General features: G+C 38.3%; 1 protein-coding gene across 1 annotated transcript in view; it reads left to right on the top strand.

Annotated features, from left to right (window-relative positions):
- Positions 1-259: 259 nt before the first annotated feature.
- Positions 260-17,363, top strand: part of LOC135099744 (5-hydroxyisourate hydrolase-like) — a 47,201-nt gene continuing 30,097 nt past the window's right edge. The window contains exons 1-2 of the mRNA XM_064002243.1: positions 260-337; positions 11,646-11,794. Of these exons, the coding sequence (XP_063858313.1) occupies positions 11,676-11,794 (119 nt within the window). The 5' untranslated portion in view covers positions 260-337; positions 11,646-11,675. The remainder of the gene's footprint in view (positions 338-11,645; positions 11,795-17,363) is intronic.

Below are 17,363 nucleotides of genomic sequence, written 5' to 3'. Positions count from 1 at the left end.
TATATATATATATATATATATATATATATATATATATATATATATATATATATATATATATATATATATATATATATATATATATATATATATATATATATATATATATATATATATATATATATATATATATATATATATATATATATATATATATATATATATATATATATATATACTGTGCATAAATAAAATAATTAAAAAGTCCAGGAAGCAAAAAATCTGAGGCCTTGAAAGCTGTACGTAAAGACTATCCTGTCTGCTGTTGTCAAGGGACGTAGTCTCCTTGGCTCAGTTAACTTGTCCGCGGTTCAGTGGTTCGTTGCAGGTGGACCTGGTACGGCGAGGTTATATTATTTGTGTTCTGGTGAAAGATGTTATTTGCTTCTTCTCGTCTACGAGTAATCGCCAACCATCTAAGTTACACCCAAGAGGTATAATGAGCATGCATTGCTTAGTTGATTGCCGATGCATGTGAGGAACAGGGCGAGGAAGTGTTTATGTAAGTGTACTATCTCACCGTAACCACCTGTTGCACGACAACGGTGTGTCATCTGCTGCAGTATTCTCAGAGATTTCAACGTCTTATCTCTAAACTGGCTATTGTATTGGAGTTTTAAGTCTTTTCATTAGTTATAGTTAAAAAAAAAAAAGATAATGTCACGTGAATAAAGAAAACGTCCATGAACACGGGACTAGTAATTTCTGCAGGCTTTGAAATTTCGGAGAAAACAACGTTTCACAGTACGGGCCCTGCTGTTCTAGCACGGTGCGTCACCTGATGTCATTTTACAGGGGTTTTCAACCAGGGGGAATTTCCCGCAGGGGGAAAATTTCAGGTGTGGGAGGGACCACAGATTGGCAAACTCATAATGTTAGAATGTTGATCTTTTTATCGCCTTTGAATGCCCCAGGCCGGCACAAAATTCAGCATGCATCGGTTACCTGCTGCAAGCAGCATATCAAACTATCAAACCACATGGATTTTCAGTATTATATGCATGTTATTTGGAATGCACTTTTTGAGGCAGACAATCTTGGAAAGGAGGGGGAATGACATTCTAACATATGATGAAAGGTGTGCATGGGACAAACAAAGATGATAATCACTGTCATAGTAAGTAGTATTGTGTGTCACCTGTTGCCTTGGTACTGTCATGTGTTGTTAAAGACTTGTACAATCCATGGCAGTTCTAGAGCAACATGACATACCACTAAATGCAGTATCACTTGTTGCCCTAATATTGTTTGGTAAAATTGCAGTTTAGCATAATGCATCCTATCTTCTCTCCCAAACAAGCTTGGGGACTGGGTGGAAAAGCAGGGTCTTAGGATGGGGGAGGCAAATTTGGTCAGATTTAGACATCGTGAAAAGTCTAATGATGGAACACCATATTTTGAAAAAGAGAAGCTTCTAGCCTAATCTAATCTAATCTAAGCCAATGGGGGGGAGGGGGCTTTTCTTCCCCAGGATCCCCCTCCTCTTAAGGACACTAGGTTAACCAATCCTAACTAGTGGGGGGACTAGCTTGTCTTTACCACCCACCCCCTTTTAAGGACACTAACCTAACCTTACTCAGTCTAACATAACTGGGAGACTTCTCCCCATCCTGGACCCCCATAAGGATACTAATCTAACCTAACTTGACCTAAACGTATATGTACCATAATAGGAAGTGGAAGGTCCACATCCTCATCCTCAAAGGATACTGGTGCCACCTACTGTTCAGTACTCAAATAACTTTGGCAAAACACCATGTGATCGTAAGTTAATGTACACTCAATCATCTTGGTTATGAAACTGCAAGATAGAAATTTGCATCCACTGTATTCAGCTGCCACTTGGACATTGAGCTTCCTTGCGGGTAGCCTGCCAGCTGACTGCCACAACCGCCATGTATACACGTAGTGATTGGCTAAAAATAATTGATGTATTGGTCTGAAGTAAATGACATTCAATGACATTCTAATACGTCATTCAAAAGACAGCCCTCTTTGGCTAAAATGATAGTGGTACAAGTGAGCATGCACCATTTCTATACCAGAAACCAACACACAACAACAATACACACTCTACTCATTGAGTCAGCACAGGGTTGAGAGAGAGAAAATTGAGATAAATTTGAAAATTAATTTGCAAGTAGTTTATTGTTTGCACTACATGGTGTAACCTTTGAAAATGCTTCAAATTATGTGATCTGCAACTTGAGCATGATCATAAGTGCCATGAGTTTTGGCATTTGAGAACTGGTTCCCAGAGTGGATGCTTTTTGTAACCTTAGGCTGTGGTCAAGATTCAAACCCATGTGCCTGATTAGCCCTTGGTCTCAAAAGTGTACACTACCACTGTACTATGGCAGGCATTGCATATATCAGTTAAAAATTATGATGAACCCTGATATATATATATATATATATATATATATATATATATATATATATATATATATATATATATATATATATATATATATATATATATATATATATATATATGGATGTGTGTGTGTGTGTGTATACATAGACACACACACACACACACACACACACACACAATCAAGAACAAATTAGAACACTCTTGGAAATTTCAAATAACACTTAGTTAACAAGCACCCTAAAACTGATACATTATCATCTGCAGTAATATTACTACAACCCATCCCACTGTCCAGCAATGTTTTCTACATTAGCTTTGATTTCCTTCATACAGCCATCCATGAAAAATATTAAACAACCACAGAAACATCACACATCCTTGCCACACTTCTGTTTCTACACTACTTTGCCCTCTACCATCATGCTTGCAATTGCATTCCTTCTAACAACTACCCTGCAACAACATAAATCTTAGGAACTTCCCTATTCACCCTGCCTTTACCTGCTTTTATACCTACACTAGATACTGTTGCTTCCCATACCATCCTCTAATTTATAAATAATCAAAATGCCTTTTTTCCAAACATATTTAATCTCTTAGCCATCCTTAAGAACTCCATCCTCTTTCTTCATTCTCATTTTCCCACACTTCTCTTCCCCTCTCTCACCTTCTTTCCAAAACATTCTTATACACACAAAACTTTTTACTCAGCATCATACCAAACTCTACTTCTACTGTCCTTTTACTTACTCTTATTAGTTTCTTCACATTCCTATTCCAAGACTTATATTTGGTTATTCTGCTCATTTTTATTTTGTGGCACATTTTTTTGCAACATTTTGTCATGTGCTCTTTTCCTTTCTCAATCCCATCTCTTCTTGCACTTCCTACTCTTACATTCATGCATTCAATAACTTATCAGGAATTCTATGGCATCTCTGTGTGAGTTGTTGAATTACTGAAGAGTTGGATTTCTAAGAAAATATGTTGAAAATGCAAAGTGGTACCATCAGTGCAGGAGTGGGTAGCACAATGAGTCTGCTTAGATCATTAATGAATAATAGAAAGTGTGGGTGACAGAACAGAACCCTGAGGAATGTTACTGTTAATAGATTAAGGAGAACAGTGACTATCTGCTACAGAAGCCACATAACAGTTAGAGAAGCATTTGAAAGATGTATTTATTGCTTCAGTATTTATGTAATTAGAATATATGATATTCTGTTTTTCTTATCTATAAATATACATACATATATACTTTAGCAAGCCTGCATTAAGCTAAAGATGAAGTTACAGAGAGGAGGATAGAAGTTGTAGGAGAATAGTATGAAAATGAAAGCTTTGTGCCTGGCTCTATCAAATGCTTTTGATATTTTTAGGGCAATAGTGAAACTTTCATCAAAAGCTGTTAAAGAGGGTGATCAAGACTTGCCAAGAAAAATCCAGATCATAGAATCATAGAATGGTCACAATGGAACTCATACTGACAATCAGATATAAGGTTGTGAAGTGATAGATGTTTAAGAATCTTTTTAAGGTTAGATTTGAAAACTAGAAAGTCATGAAATCAAAGCAATAGGATGGTAGTTTGAGGAGTTAGAGTGGTCACCTTTTTTAGAAACAGGCTGAATGTAGGTAATGGTCCAGCAGAAAGTAAAGATAAATGTTGACAGACAGAGATGGAAGAGTTTGAACAAGAAAGGTGTGAGCCCAGAGGCACAGTTACAGAGAACAATACAAGGGACTCCATCAGGTCCATAAGCTTTCTGAGAGTTAAGGCCAGTGAGGGCAAGGAAAACTTTGTAAGGAAGAATAATGATATAAGGGATGAAATACTCAGAGGGTGTAAGAGAGAGAAACAACCCCTGAATCATCCAGAATTGGGTTTTTAGCTGAGGTCTGTATGAAGAGTTTAGCTTTATTGATAGATGAGACAGCAGTGGTGCCATCAGGTTGAAGCAAAGGAGAGAAATTTGAAAAATAAGAGTTGTCAGATATTTTTGGCTAAGTGGCAGAAGTTGCAATAGGGGTTAGATTTAGAAAAGGTTTGACTTTTCTATTGAGAAGGAGTTTTTGGCCAATTGAAGAATGGTTCTGGACAGAAATGTAAAAGTATGTAAGTTTCATGTGATGGATGGCTCATGTAATGTTTGTGGACCACCTCTCTATCATGTGTAGCACAGGAACAGGCTCATTTAAACCAAGATTTGGAAAGTTTATGGTGAGAAAAAGAATGCCAGACACTATCATTTCTGTTATGCACTCAGCTCACAGAGACATCCCTGACACAGGAGTAGTCATTCCATGGAATGTCTGAATAATACTTGTTCAGATCCCCCCATTTAGCAAAGGCAAAGTGCCAGAGGCACCTATGCCTTGGAGAATCCTGAAGAGGAATTTCAGTGATAGAGGACGATACAAATATGAGGTTATAATAAGAGGAACCCAATGGAGAAGACAGAGTGAGAGAATAAGCAGGATTAGAGGTTAGGAATAGGATAAGAATGTTGGGTGAATCTTCAAGATGAATAGGGATATGGGCAAAATGCTGCCATAATTTCTCAAAGTTGTGGATGATAGCAAAGTTAAAGGCTAGTTCACCAGGTTGGTCAGTGAAGGGAGAGAAAGCCAAAGGTGGTGGTGAACAATGATGTCTTCAAGAAAGAAGATCTCCTTAAAAGGGAAGAGAGTCAAGATATGCTCCACTTTGGAGTTAACTGGTCAAAGAATTTTTTATAGTTAGAGGAGCAAGATTAGATACATAGCACAGATTCATTTTTCTGAGAAAGACTCTGATGTCTAAGCTAAGGCAGAGAATTCAGGTGAGGGTTTGAGAGCAAGTTACATCATTGTGTACTTAGACACAACATCCAGTTTTGGATTAAAAGTGAGGATAGAAAAAGGGTTACTGACCTCAGATATCTGTGTTTTAGTGAGGAAATGGTGAGGAGAGGTGATGTTCCTTAGAATGAAAATTAAATCTAAGGCTGTGAATGTTGTAGAAGTTAATGTAAAAATAGTTGAGGGAAGTGTCAAGACAATTTGGGTTGATGCCAGAAGAGTGGTACATCTGGGGATATTTCTGGCTCAAGACTGGTATTATTGGGGACATTATGAATTTTGAAAAAAAAAGCTGTAGATATGTTAGCCACAAATAGTGTAGTGTGAAGTAAGAGAATTATCTTTAGAGGGCAGGCTGTGACTTATCCCTTGTGTTGTGAGACACAAAGGGAAACATTCATGGAAGTCACAAGTGCCCTCCATTTAGTTTTGTGACATGTAGTTACTTGTATTTGTTCCACAGACATCTCTTGCTTCTAATACTTTTGTCATTGCATCTGTCCATTCCATTTCTATCATGCCTGAAGCCTTACACTTCTCCTATTTGAACTAGACATGGGCATGGTTATAAAAAAATACTATGATTTGACTTCGATTATGGTCTGGAATACTTTTTTGACTGTGATTAAATTATTATTACTTTAGTTTTGTTATTTTTATTATGATTATCTGTTTTCTTTTTGTGCATGATTAGGATTAGATTATGCTGTGATTATTTATAAAAAGGTAACAATTACCAGTGATTAAGTACAATGCCAAAATAGCAAACTACATCTGTTAGGTGCATTTTTCCATATTTTAGCACAGTAATATAACTTTAAATCACTTACTAACTAATGGTATTAAAAACATACATTGTGTAAGAAGTTTTATTTGTTTTTGCTTTACAATACATAATACATTGCTTCCATGAATTTATTTCAAATCATGATCATAGGCTTTCACAGCAATAATGAAAAATGTAGAACTTGTTATACACATGATTTCTTATAGGCTAGATTATTTTTAATGTAATGTCTAATTTACTATGTGTTGGTTACATGATAAACATCAACTCTTCAAAGTGAATATTGGTCATTCTGCATTGTTAAGGATGAAAGACTTTCCCAGCAATAGAGAAAAGTCTCTCAACTGGAGGTGATGATGCTTGGATACACAGATATCAGAGAGTCAGTATAATTAATTGAGGTAATGTTGACTGATTTTGTTCCCAGAGGAAAAGGGGATCACTGTCATCCTCTGTTCTTGGCTGACTCAGGTAGGATCATACTTGTGATAAAGTTGATGTTAATGTACAGAGGAAAGAGCTCATTGAAGCTGATGGTGTCTTGAATCTGAACAGCTTGCACTTCTTTGTAGCGGCCTCCTTATTCTCCTGAAAGGAACCCTTTTCTTCAGTGGTAGTAGGCATAATTTCATCTACTTTAGACTTCAGTAGGGATTTCATGAACATGACTTCTTCTGGTGAGCATCAGTCCATCTTAAAGTGTGGATCTAGGAGTGAAGCCAGCTGAAACATCTCCATGTTTTCATAGATCTTCAGTCTTTTCTTGATTGAGCTTTTGAGAGTAGTAATCATCTTTGACTTGTATGTTGTGACAGCTGTTCAAGCTCAGCTTTCAGTCCACGAGTACATGGAATTACTTTGCTTGACGTTACAACATTCTCTCCCTGACACTAGAGTTGCTACTTCAAATAGTGTCAAAATGTCTGTTTTTTCCTTGATGAAATTAAGTTCATATTTGGTTAGCTTTACTGTACAGTTTAACTGATCAAGCTTGGCTGGATCATTATTCAGAAGGGAGCAAAGCATCTTGTTACTGCTGTTCCATTGGGTTGCATTTTTGGCCTGAGGTCTGCATTCACCTTCAAGAATGTCAGATGCCAGTGCAGAATGACGAATGTGAGGCTTTTTCCAATGATTGATACAAGCCCTGGTTCTTCTATCTCATCTTTCACAGTAATTTGTAAAGTATGAACAAAACATCTGACATGCTCAGGCAATAGCTCCAGGAATTTCTCATTGTTATCAGGAATGTCAAAGGTGTCATCCTCCTCTTCGCTTTCACTGTCTTGATTAGTGTCCGCATCGTCCAGACCAGGAAGTGTCACAAGTTCTTTAAGCACATTGCTGGCACTGTCGGTTACAGTTGTCAAAATCTTTGTTTCTAGGTAAAAGCTAGTGATGATTTTGGTGAATGTGGCTTGAATCTTTTCTGCAGTGTGGGATCCTTTGAATCTTGTGCATGCCAACATTGTTGATTGGAGCTGGAAGTTATCACTGAAATTACATGTGATCCCATTGTATGACTGCATCTGTCTGTTTGTCCAAAGGTCAACTGTAACAGACATAACCAACAGAATGAAATTTCTTACTGAGATGTTCCAGTAGTTGATGAGTTTGCGAAGGAAGAAGCTTGCTGCTGAGCTCCTTGTGGCTTGGGATGCTGTAGCTGGGCTGGGCCTTGTTAAGAAGAACTTGAAAGTTAGGATTCTCAATGCTTGAAAAAGGTTGGAGAAAGCTGGCAATGAAGCAAAGAAATAACTTCCTTTTGGCAGGGATCACTATTGCTCCATTTTTTCTTAGTAATAGATATCCCAAATTCAGTTATTGGAACAAGGGCTCCATCAGCTGCTGCTGTTGCTGATTTCCACATTGCTATCCACCTTGACATCTGGATGATGTTTCTGAAAGTAGAAAGAACAGAATACATTGCAGTAATTTATATATATATATATATATATATATATATATATATATATATATATATATATATATATATATATATATATATATATATATATATATATATATATATATACATATACATATATATATATATATATATATATATATATATATATATATATATATATATATATATATATATATATATATATATATATATATATATATATATATATATATATATATATATATATATATTATATGGCATTGCATTAAGAAAGAAAAACACTTCATGTATATATATATATATATATATATATATATATATATATATATATATATATATATATATATATATATATATAAATAAATTTATCCCAAAGCCTGAGGGGTGGGAGGGAGGGAGTTTTTATTGCTATTTCTATTGCTATTTTTTCATGTAATATACACACACACACACACACACACACATATATATATATATATATATATATATATATATATATATATATATATATATATATATATATATATATATATATATATATGTATATATATATGTATATATATATATATATATATATATATATATATATATATATATATATATATATATATATATATATATATATATATATATATATATATATATATATATATATATATATATATATATATATATATATATATATATATATATATATATATATATATATATATATATATATATATATATATATATATATATATATATATATATATATATATATATATATATATATATATATATATATTATATGGCATTGCATTAAGAAAGAAAAACACTTTTCATCATGAACTAACAGTCTGGTTAACAGATTAATGCTGATGGCACATTAGGACAATCTCAATAACGGTTGTTTTTGCTACTCCTTTTCTGTTTTACTATTCAAAATTAGTTGCAAGTTGGGGGACTTTGGTTGTTGAGGAGTACAGATAACAGGTATAAGTCAAGGTTTGCACGCTCTCTCTCTCTCTCTCTCTCTCTCTCTCTCTCTCTCTCTCTCTCTCTCTCTCTCTCTCTCTCTCTCTCTCTCTCTCTCTCTCTCTCTCTCTCTCTCTCTCTCTCTCTCTCTCTCTCTCTCTCTCTCTCTCTCTCTCTCTCTCTCTCTCTAATTCATGGAGAGAGAGAGAGAGAGAGAGAGAGAGAGAGAGAGAGAGACGTTTGCATATATAGCAAATATATATAGCAAATAATTGAGAGCTCAAGATGCACTGCAGCAGGACATAAGCCACTAAAGATAGCTAACATTTCTACCAGTGAGCCATGCCAGTTTGGTGGAAGACTGAAATTAGCAAAGCCTTGAATGAACTGCATTCACAGTATTACTGCAGCCAATATATCTATAGTGTCATAGTCATAAAAAAAAAAATGATATGGACAGCTGTTGGGTGTCTCACTGTGTGAAGGTAAAACCAGTTTGTTTTCAAAACAAATGTGCCACCAGCTTAATCATTATAATAGGAAAATTCTCACTTTTTTTTTACAGGGCTTGCTTCTTCCCCCTGGGAATTACTGTCACCTCCTTAGGGAGGCACGCGTCCCAAGTTAAGATCCTTTGGTTTAAATGGTCTAAAATTCACCAAAACTCTTCTGCTTAAATCCATGAAGCCTGTTATGCGAATTGACTGCCATAGTTTTTTGACACCTTGTCTCACAGGTGATGACTTAATCTTAGTTATGAAAAGATTCAAGGAAATAATGTTTTAAGAATAATTTCATTATGTTTTCAGTTATTTTTCTTGAGTTTCTGTTTTAGAGGATCTGTATCTCTTTATGAATTTCTTTATTATATGGTCTATGTATTTTATTTTGTAATTTTAAATGTACTGGTGCTTTAGCATTATGCTTAAGTCCTATGTAAACATTATAAACAAATTTACCTAAGTCAGTTTTACTTTCATTTTCTTTCAACAAATAGCACTTTCCACATGAAAAAAAAAAAAAAAAACATACAAAAATTTTTGTCCTTCTATTATGAAGTTATAAACAGGTAAACTCTGAATTATTGTGAAAAATAAGAAAAGACAGTTATTTTTCAATTTCCTGAACAGTTGATAAAATGAATTAGGTAGTTTGTTTATGAAGGTGACAATATGATACAATTACATGTTACTTTACCTTCATTTGAGTATGGAAATTTGAAGTCTGTCAAATGTTACCACTAACAACTTTGTCACATTGCTTGCATTTCAGTTTCACTTGAGTAGTAGGATCTGCCTTGGAGCTGCCATGAAAATGGTCCAGTATTGGTTTCCCCATGATGATCTAGAGATGTACTTGTTGAGGAGGAGTGGAGTGGAGTGATGAGTCTACCAGCTGTCTGCCTTAAATAAGCCAGCAGCAGTGTGTGCATGTACAAACGTGTTGTTTGCCTTAAATAACCAGCAGCATATCCATGTACAAATGTGTTGGGTGATACAGTACTACAACACACACACACACACACACACACACACACACACACACACACACACACACACACACACACACACACACACTGATAGACAATTCCACTATTGATACGCACATACATTGATTACACAGACAGCATGTTTCGTATGTAACCCTGTGGCTGTGCACTCCCACACCAGCCTGGCAGCAGTCATTTTTATCAGTACTGCATTTGAAGTCTGCTGAAACATGTATAGGCTTTGTGTGCATTTGACTGATACTTGTATATCATGGGAGACAAGCAAGAAAAAACATGAGATGGTGCTAAGCTTTCAAAACATACTTGGACTTGAAAGTGAAGTGCTTCATGGAAATTACAAAGAAATAATCATAATAATCACATTTTAATCATTAATTATTATCAAGAAAATTTGATTATGATTTGATTATGATATATAATCAGAGCCATGGATTGTGATTTTTTTTTTTATTTGTAATCATAATCATGCCCATGTCTGATTTTAACCACAGGTATCTTTGTCTATTTCCTCTGCTTTCCCAAGCCATAACTCTTCCTGCTATGCTTGCTTAATCTGTCAAATTTCTTTCCACACTAATTCTTCATACTTCACTCCTCACTTTATCCACAAAGGTTCTACAGACACCCACAGACACTGTATAATCTTGTTTTCTCTCCTGTTCCCATATTCCATATTTCATCCCTTTACAATTATGTTAGTATCATTACACCCCATTGCAATTTTCTCTTCACATTCATTCCAAGGGATATACTACTAAAGGCTTCATTCTGCACCTCAACTGTTCTGTTTCACTCATTTTGAACTTCACCTCTACATCCATTCCACCATCATTAGCAACACTGAATGCTTGAAACTGTCCACCTTTTCAAGCAGCTTACAATAATTCAACACTACATTCATTCTATCATCTATCATCCTGTACCCACTCCAAATTACTTTACTCAGTATCATTTGCTCTCATTTCTCCTTTTACTTTCCCAAACTCTTCTCTCACCTTCCTGGAACACCTTTCTTTCAACTTTTTTCAGGGAATGGGAATTAAATAGGTCTTTGTTTATTACTCATTTATTTGATTATTTATTTATATATTTTTTATTTTATTGCTCTTGCCCGTCCTTTCATGAAAAGTAAATGAATACAGACAATTTGATTGGTTGGTTGATTGATTGACCAGCTGATTTTTAAAAGGGTAGTATTATCTAGATATAGAATGAGATTCCACTTAGTACTACCATTATTTACCACACTTGGTAATACTTTCAGATCACAACAAAAGCTGTATCCAAGTCATCAATGTCAGACAATCCACTTACCAGCCATGTACTTGACACTGCCACAGGGCGGCCTGCTGCCAACATGAGGATAGTTCTTCACAAACTTGAAGGAGATGCCTGGCAGGAGATTACTACCAAGTAAGATATCTAATAGTTATTCAAGTAGTAAATTTGCCTTTCTTAAATATCAAGACTCATTAGACATGCTTATTTTCTTGTTATAAATACAGTTTCCCATCTTTATTGATAGGTTAAGTGGCTCACATGTAGGTGAATATAACATTTCCAGGATTGTTTTTGCCAATGTTGTTTTTGATATTTCGGAATTCAAGCACTCTTTCTATTTTGTAAGAAATTCATATACTTTATGAAATAATGCCACAGTTAAGGTGCAGAAAAGTGTGCTCTGGCTCATGTATAATTGGTATTCTGCTTCTCACTAGCATATGTATTAAGTAGAAAGAACATTACATAATAAAACAAAGGAATGTAATCTTAAACTTCTTTCACACCCACACACATGCACACACACAAGGAGGAAACAGTAGACACCTGCCAAAATAATAATTACTCCCAGTGAGGTCTAAAACACTGCATCAAGGGGTGATGTGAACATAACATAAAACCCAGTCGTGACCTCACTGAATGTTTCCCTTTGTGTCTCACAGTACAAGGAGGCAGTCACAGCCTACACTCTAAATACAACTCTCTTCCTTCACACAAAATTACAAGCATCTAATTACACACACCCTTCACTCAAAATTAACAAAGTACACGAGACTTACCGTAGGTCAGTTGAAGTGTACTTCTAATTTTTCGAGGCAAATCACCTCTGCTGGTGCGGAGATTTCACATGAGAGAGAGTGCGTCACGCGCTGCCGGCAGACTTTAAAGCAAGGACTCGACATCCACATGATGAACCAATTAGGAAATTAAGTAACCTGTAGAGCTTAAGGTAGGGAGGGAGAGGAGGGCATGTGAAATCTCCGCACCAGCAGAGGTGATTTGCCTCGAAAAATTAGAAGTACATTTCAACTGACCTACGGTAAGTCTCGTGTACTTTGTTAATTTTACTTTGGCAAAATCACCTATCCGCTGGGCGGACATTTCCCATGAGGCTTTGAAGCCATGTGGATGACGAGGGAGGATGCAATAGTAGAGAGGAAAAGGAAATGCCCCACAAGAAACAGTACTATAACTATTATTTCATGGAAGGATCTTGTACATGAGACAATCATACAATTGGTGTATAAAATAAGGTACATTGCATCCAACTTAATCCAATCTACAAACAATGTTGAAATATGGTAACAGTTCACATCATAAGGTAAACCTAAGGTACTAGATACTAAATACTTAAAATATCCGTGTACTGCAACACTGGAGTGCAGCAACAAACCCAAATCATGTCTTATTCTAGCACTGCATCCTGAAAGAGGTCAGAAGCAGCCACAATGTTCTTATTATAATATTTTGCAAAGGTAGATTCCCTAGACCAGCCCGCCTTAGCCATAATGCATGCGACAGGGACAGCCGCCACTCCAGCTTTTGAAGCTGCTGCTGGCCACACACTACCAGCGGAAAACTTTGAGATGTCTATGCCGGACATGCGGAGAATGGTCCTGACCCAACAGGCAATAGTGTCTTTGGAAACTGATTTGTGGGGTTTTATGAAGCTAATGAGGAGCCTGGCATCAGTGTGCATCTCATCCTGTCTAAGTTCTTTAGTCACATCAATGTACCTCAGGAGAGTGCTACAGACACATAATCGTGGATCCTTAGGGTAACGATGGAATGTGACCCTGTTGATGTTAAAATTTGGTCTGGATTGTTTAAGAGTGCCCCCCAACTGTACTGAAATGGAGTGTTCATTAATGAGCATGTCTCTGATTAACAGTAGTTGTAAAGTTTGAATTCTGGCAGCTTGAGTTAAGGCCATCATCATAACCAATTTTAGCGTTAATTCTTTAAGGGTTAATGCATGTAAGGGGAACATGGACCTTAGTTGCTCTAAGACAGGTTGGACGTCCCAAGTGTCAGTGTACCTGGGCTGAGGAGTTCTAAGATTGAAAACCCCTCTCATGAATCGGATGACCAAAGGGTGATTTCCTGCCCTGCATCCGTCCACCACAATGCCGAGAGAAGACAGGGCACCCCTCGCAGTGTTCACACACTCATAACCCACACCCCTGTCAAAGGTTTCCGTCAAAAAATTTACAATGTGACCTACAGTTGGAGAAGTGGGATCGACATTCCGTCTACCACAAAACAACGACCACCTCTGGACATGTGGGCGGTATTGCCTCTCAGTACCTGGTTTCCAGGAGGCAAGTATGATGTCCGCAGCAGCCGGCGAAACTCCTCGTTTCTGCAAGTTTTCCCTGACAGAAGGCATGCCATGAGCCTCGTGTGGGACATGATGGGGTGTGGATCTGTTGTGGACGGGTGTGTTAGAACATTCCTCCTGTTCGTTATCAAACGTGGGAAGTCTATTAGCAACTGGAGCAGCATGCCCATCCAAAACTGGGACGGCCACAGAGGAACCACCATCCAGCCTCGTGCTTGCTCCGCACGTAACTTCTGAAGGCACCTAGCAATTAATGAGAATGGGGGGAAAATGTAAGACAAATCAAAGTTTGACCAGTCCAAGGAAAAAGCATCAAAATATTTAGCTTCCGGATCTGGCAACCACGAACAGAATGTATTAACCTGTTTGTTAAGCCTTGAGGCAAATAAATCAATGGACGGTGTCCCAAAAACATTACACAAGGTAGTAAAAATGTGTGAGTCGAGTTTCCACTCATGTCTGTCATTAATCTTGCGAGAGGCTACATCAGCCAAGGTGCTGTCCTTCCCCGGTATGTGCGAGCATGTAACCCATGAGTCATGTTCCAGACACCAATCCCAAATCTGGGTAGCAACATCATTACAGGACTTGGACTTTGTGCCTCCCATTTCATTGACATAGTTTATGGCAGTGGTATTATCACAAAAAACTCTAACATGTCTACCTTCCAGCTCATGTTCAAATGCTTGCAAAGAGAATAGAATGGCTTTCATCTCCAGGATGTTAATGTGAAGCTCCTTTTCATCCAGGGACCAAGTACCACTTGTAATCTGACACCCCAAATGACCCCCCCAACCAAGGCTGGAGGCATCAGTAAATAAATCGATGTCAGTACCTGGCCTAAAAATGTGTCTGTGGTGTCTGTCCACATTGTCTAACCACCAGGAAAGGTCTAGTTTCATGTCTGCAGTAATATTCAAAGGCCTGTCAAAATTACCATACTCCTGTTTCAAAGCGGCAATTTTTCCCCCCTCCAACTTCCTGTAGTGAAGTTTACCTTACTCCACTGCTGGGATCGCAGCCACCATGAGGCCGATCACCCTGGCCACCTCTCGAATGGGGGCAACATCTTTACACAAAAGTTCTGCACATCCTTGGCGAATTTTGATTAGTCTACGCTCAGGTAAAGAGGCAGTCATGAACTTGGTGTTAATAACATTGCCTAGGTATTCAATACATTGTGTGGGGGTGAGAACAGACTTCTCCATATTGATACAAAAGCCTAACATCTGCAACAGAGAAATGGTGGCCTGAATTGCCTGAAGACATCCTGAGTAAGAGTTACTGCAAATTAATGTGTCATCTATAAAGCTGGTGATAGTGTATCCTTCCTGCCTTAGAGTAGCAAATACTGGCTTCATCAGTTTGGTGAAAAGCCGAGGTCCCTCAGAAATGCCATTAGGGAGGCAGGTGAATTGATAGATAACACCTTGCCATGTAAAACATAAAAATCGTTGTTGCTCATCTGCAACCCTAACAGAATAATAAGCATGCCTGAGATCGACAGAAGCCAAAAAATCACCCTGGTTGATGAGCCTGATGGCCTGTTCAAAATTTTCCATTTTAAAATGTTTATATGGTATGTATTTGTTTAACCTCTCCAAGTTAAGAACCAGGCGAAATTCCCCGTTTTTCTTTTCTCGCAAAAAAAATAGGAGAGATAACCTGCTGAGTTTGTTTGTGTGTGACTTTAATGACTTTAAGCTGTAAAAGTTTTTTGATCTCTCCAGAAATTACCCCCTGTTGCACAGTGTTGAACCTGTATTCCAAATCATTAAAAAATAAAGGATGAACACTATCGACATCAATATCAAGGTGGCAATGCTGAACAATATCCAAAATGACAGGGTCACTGGTAATTTTACGCCACTCATGCAGGAAAGAGTGTAGTCTGCCAGCTTCAAAACATGCACTTGCCTGTAAGTTTACTGGGGCTGCCTGCTGCGGCCGCCCCGGCCCTTGGAGTTTTTTGGCTCCACATCCTGACGAGTGGAAGGCAGTCGTGGGGCAGCCCTGGAGCCATACCTCTGTTGCCCGTAGGGTTGGAACCTGGCGTAATATCCCCTACTAGCAGGCTTGTTCTAATATCCACCAGGGCGTTTACCTGCGAACTTGCTAGTAAAGGCAGGCTTTTTCTGCGAGAACTTACTCCGCAGTTTCTCCCTTTCCTCAATTTGTCTGGCAGACTGGGACACATCGTCACCGAACAGAAAGCGAGTAATTGGCACCTTATCTGAACAAAGATGAGCATATTTATAGTTTATCTCGCGTTTCATGACAAAACGCCTGGCCAAATTGTTCCTGTGATTGGCATTGCCTAGCAATGCCAATGCACCATTTAGCATGCTCACCTCATGTGCCAACTTGGGGTTACCTTCCTGTTCAGCCAAATCATCCAGTGCCACTAAGGATTTGGTGATAATGGTTGAAGCCCGCAGGATGTCCTTATTTACCTCCTTCAAGCGGAAGTCTGTCTTCCTGGCATCCAGCTTCAGGGCCTCCAACACCTGTGGGTTGCATTCCACTGGCGCAAGAGCATGGCAGTTATTAGGCCTCTTGACAACATCGTCCTCACACATGGCCTTGTAGTCCTCCTCTCTCATACCATTATCAAAGAGAAAGTTTACCATCTCTGCCACTCTATTGTCAATGTCAGCAACCACCGTGTCAGAAGGACCAAAGGCCTTAGTGCCCTGAATTAAGGTGCTGTCAGCAGGGGCGGCAGGCATCGACACTGCCTCATCCTCACTCATCCTGGCCGAGAAACCAGAAAAAGTGGCAGAACAAGGAGGCGACAAACCCCAGCCCCCCAGAGTACTGTCCTCCACAGTCACCTGCGCCGACCCAGTAGGGGGTGGTAGTTGCCGTCTGTCTGCCTTCAAGGCCTCCACTTCACCCCGCAAATCAGCCAAGGCGTCCAACACAACTGACCAAGGGGGAGGAGCAGGAGAAGTGCCGCGGGAACCACATGCGTCAGCACTGTTACGTAATCACACGCAACCATGCCTCCCACTCAAGCGACGAGATGAATGATCCCTGTGCCTGTCGTCGTCATCTTGAGGGCGAACAGTGGACCCAGGGAGAGGAGAAGGCCCACAGAAGGCACGTGGGGCAGGAGGGGAAGGGGATCGAGAGGCAGAGGACGCTTCACCAGACTCCGACATGGCTGCCGCACTGCGATAAGGAGAACAAAGCCGTAAGCTTCCCACACAGTTCCATCGTCAGTGGAGACCGATATACCAATAATACAACTCGCCCCAAAAACGGGTAACGAAGTTGAAGGCACTGTACCTGCGTAACAAGTATCATGGCCTTATCTGAAAGAAAACAGCAAAAACTTGGGAGTCCGTATGACCCAGA

This window comes from Scylla paramamosain, chromosome 4, assembly GCF_035594125.1.
Source record: "Scylla paramamosain isolate STU-SP2022 chromosome 4, ASM3559412v1, whole genome shotgun sequence".
In the NCBI taxonomy this organism is placed as follows: domain Eukaryota; kingdom Metazoa; phylum Arthropoda; class Malacostraca; order Decapoda; family Portunidae; genus Scylla; species Scylla paramamosain.
The sequence above is the reverse complement of the archived record's forward strand: the minus strand, read 5'-3'. Positions and strand labels throughout refer to the sequence as shown.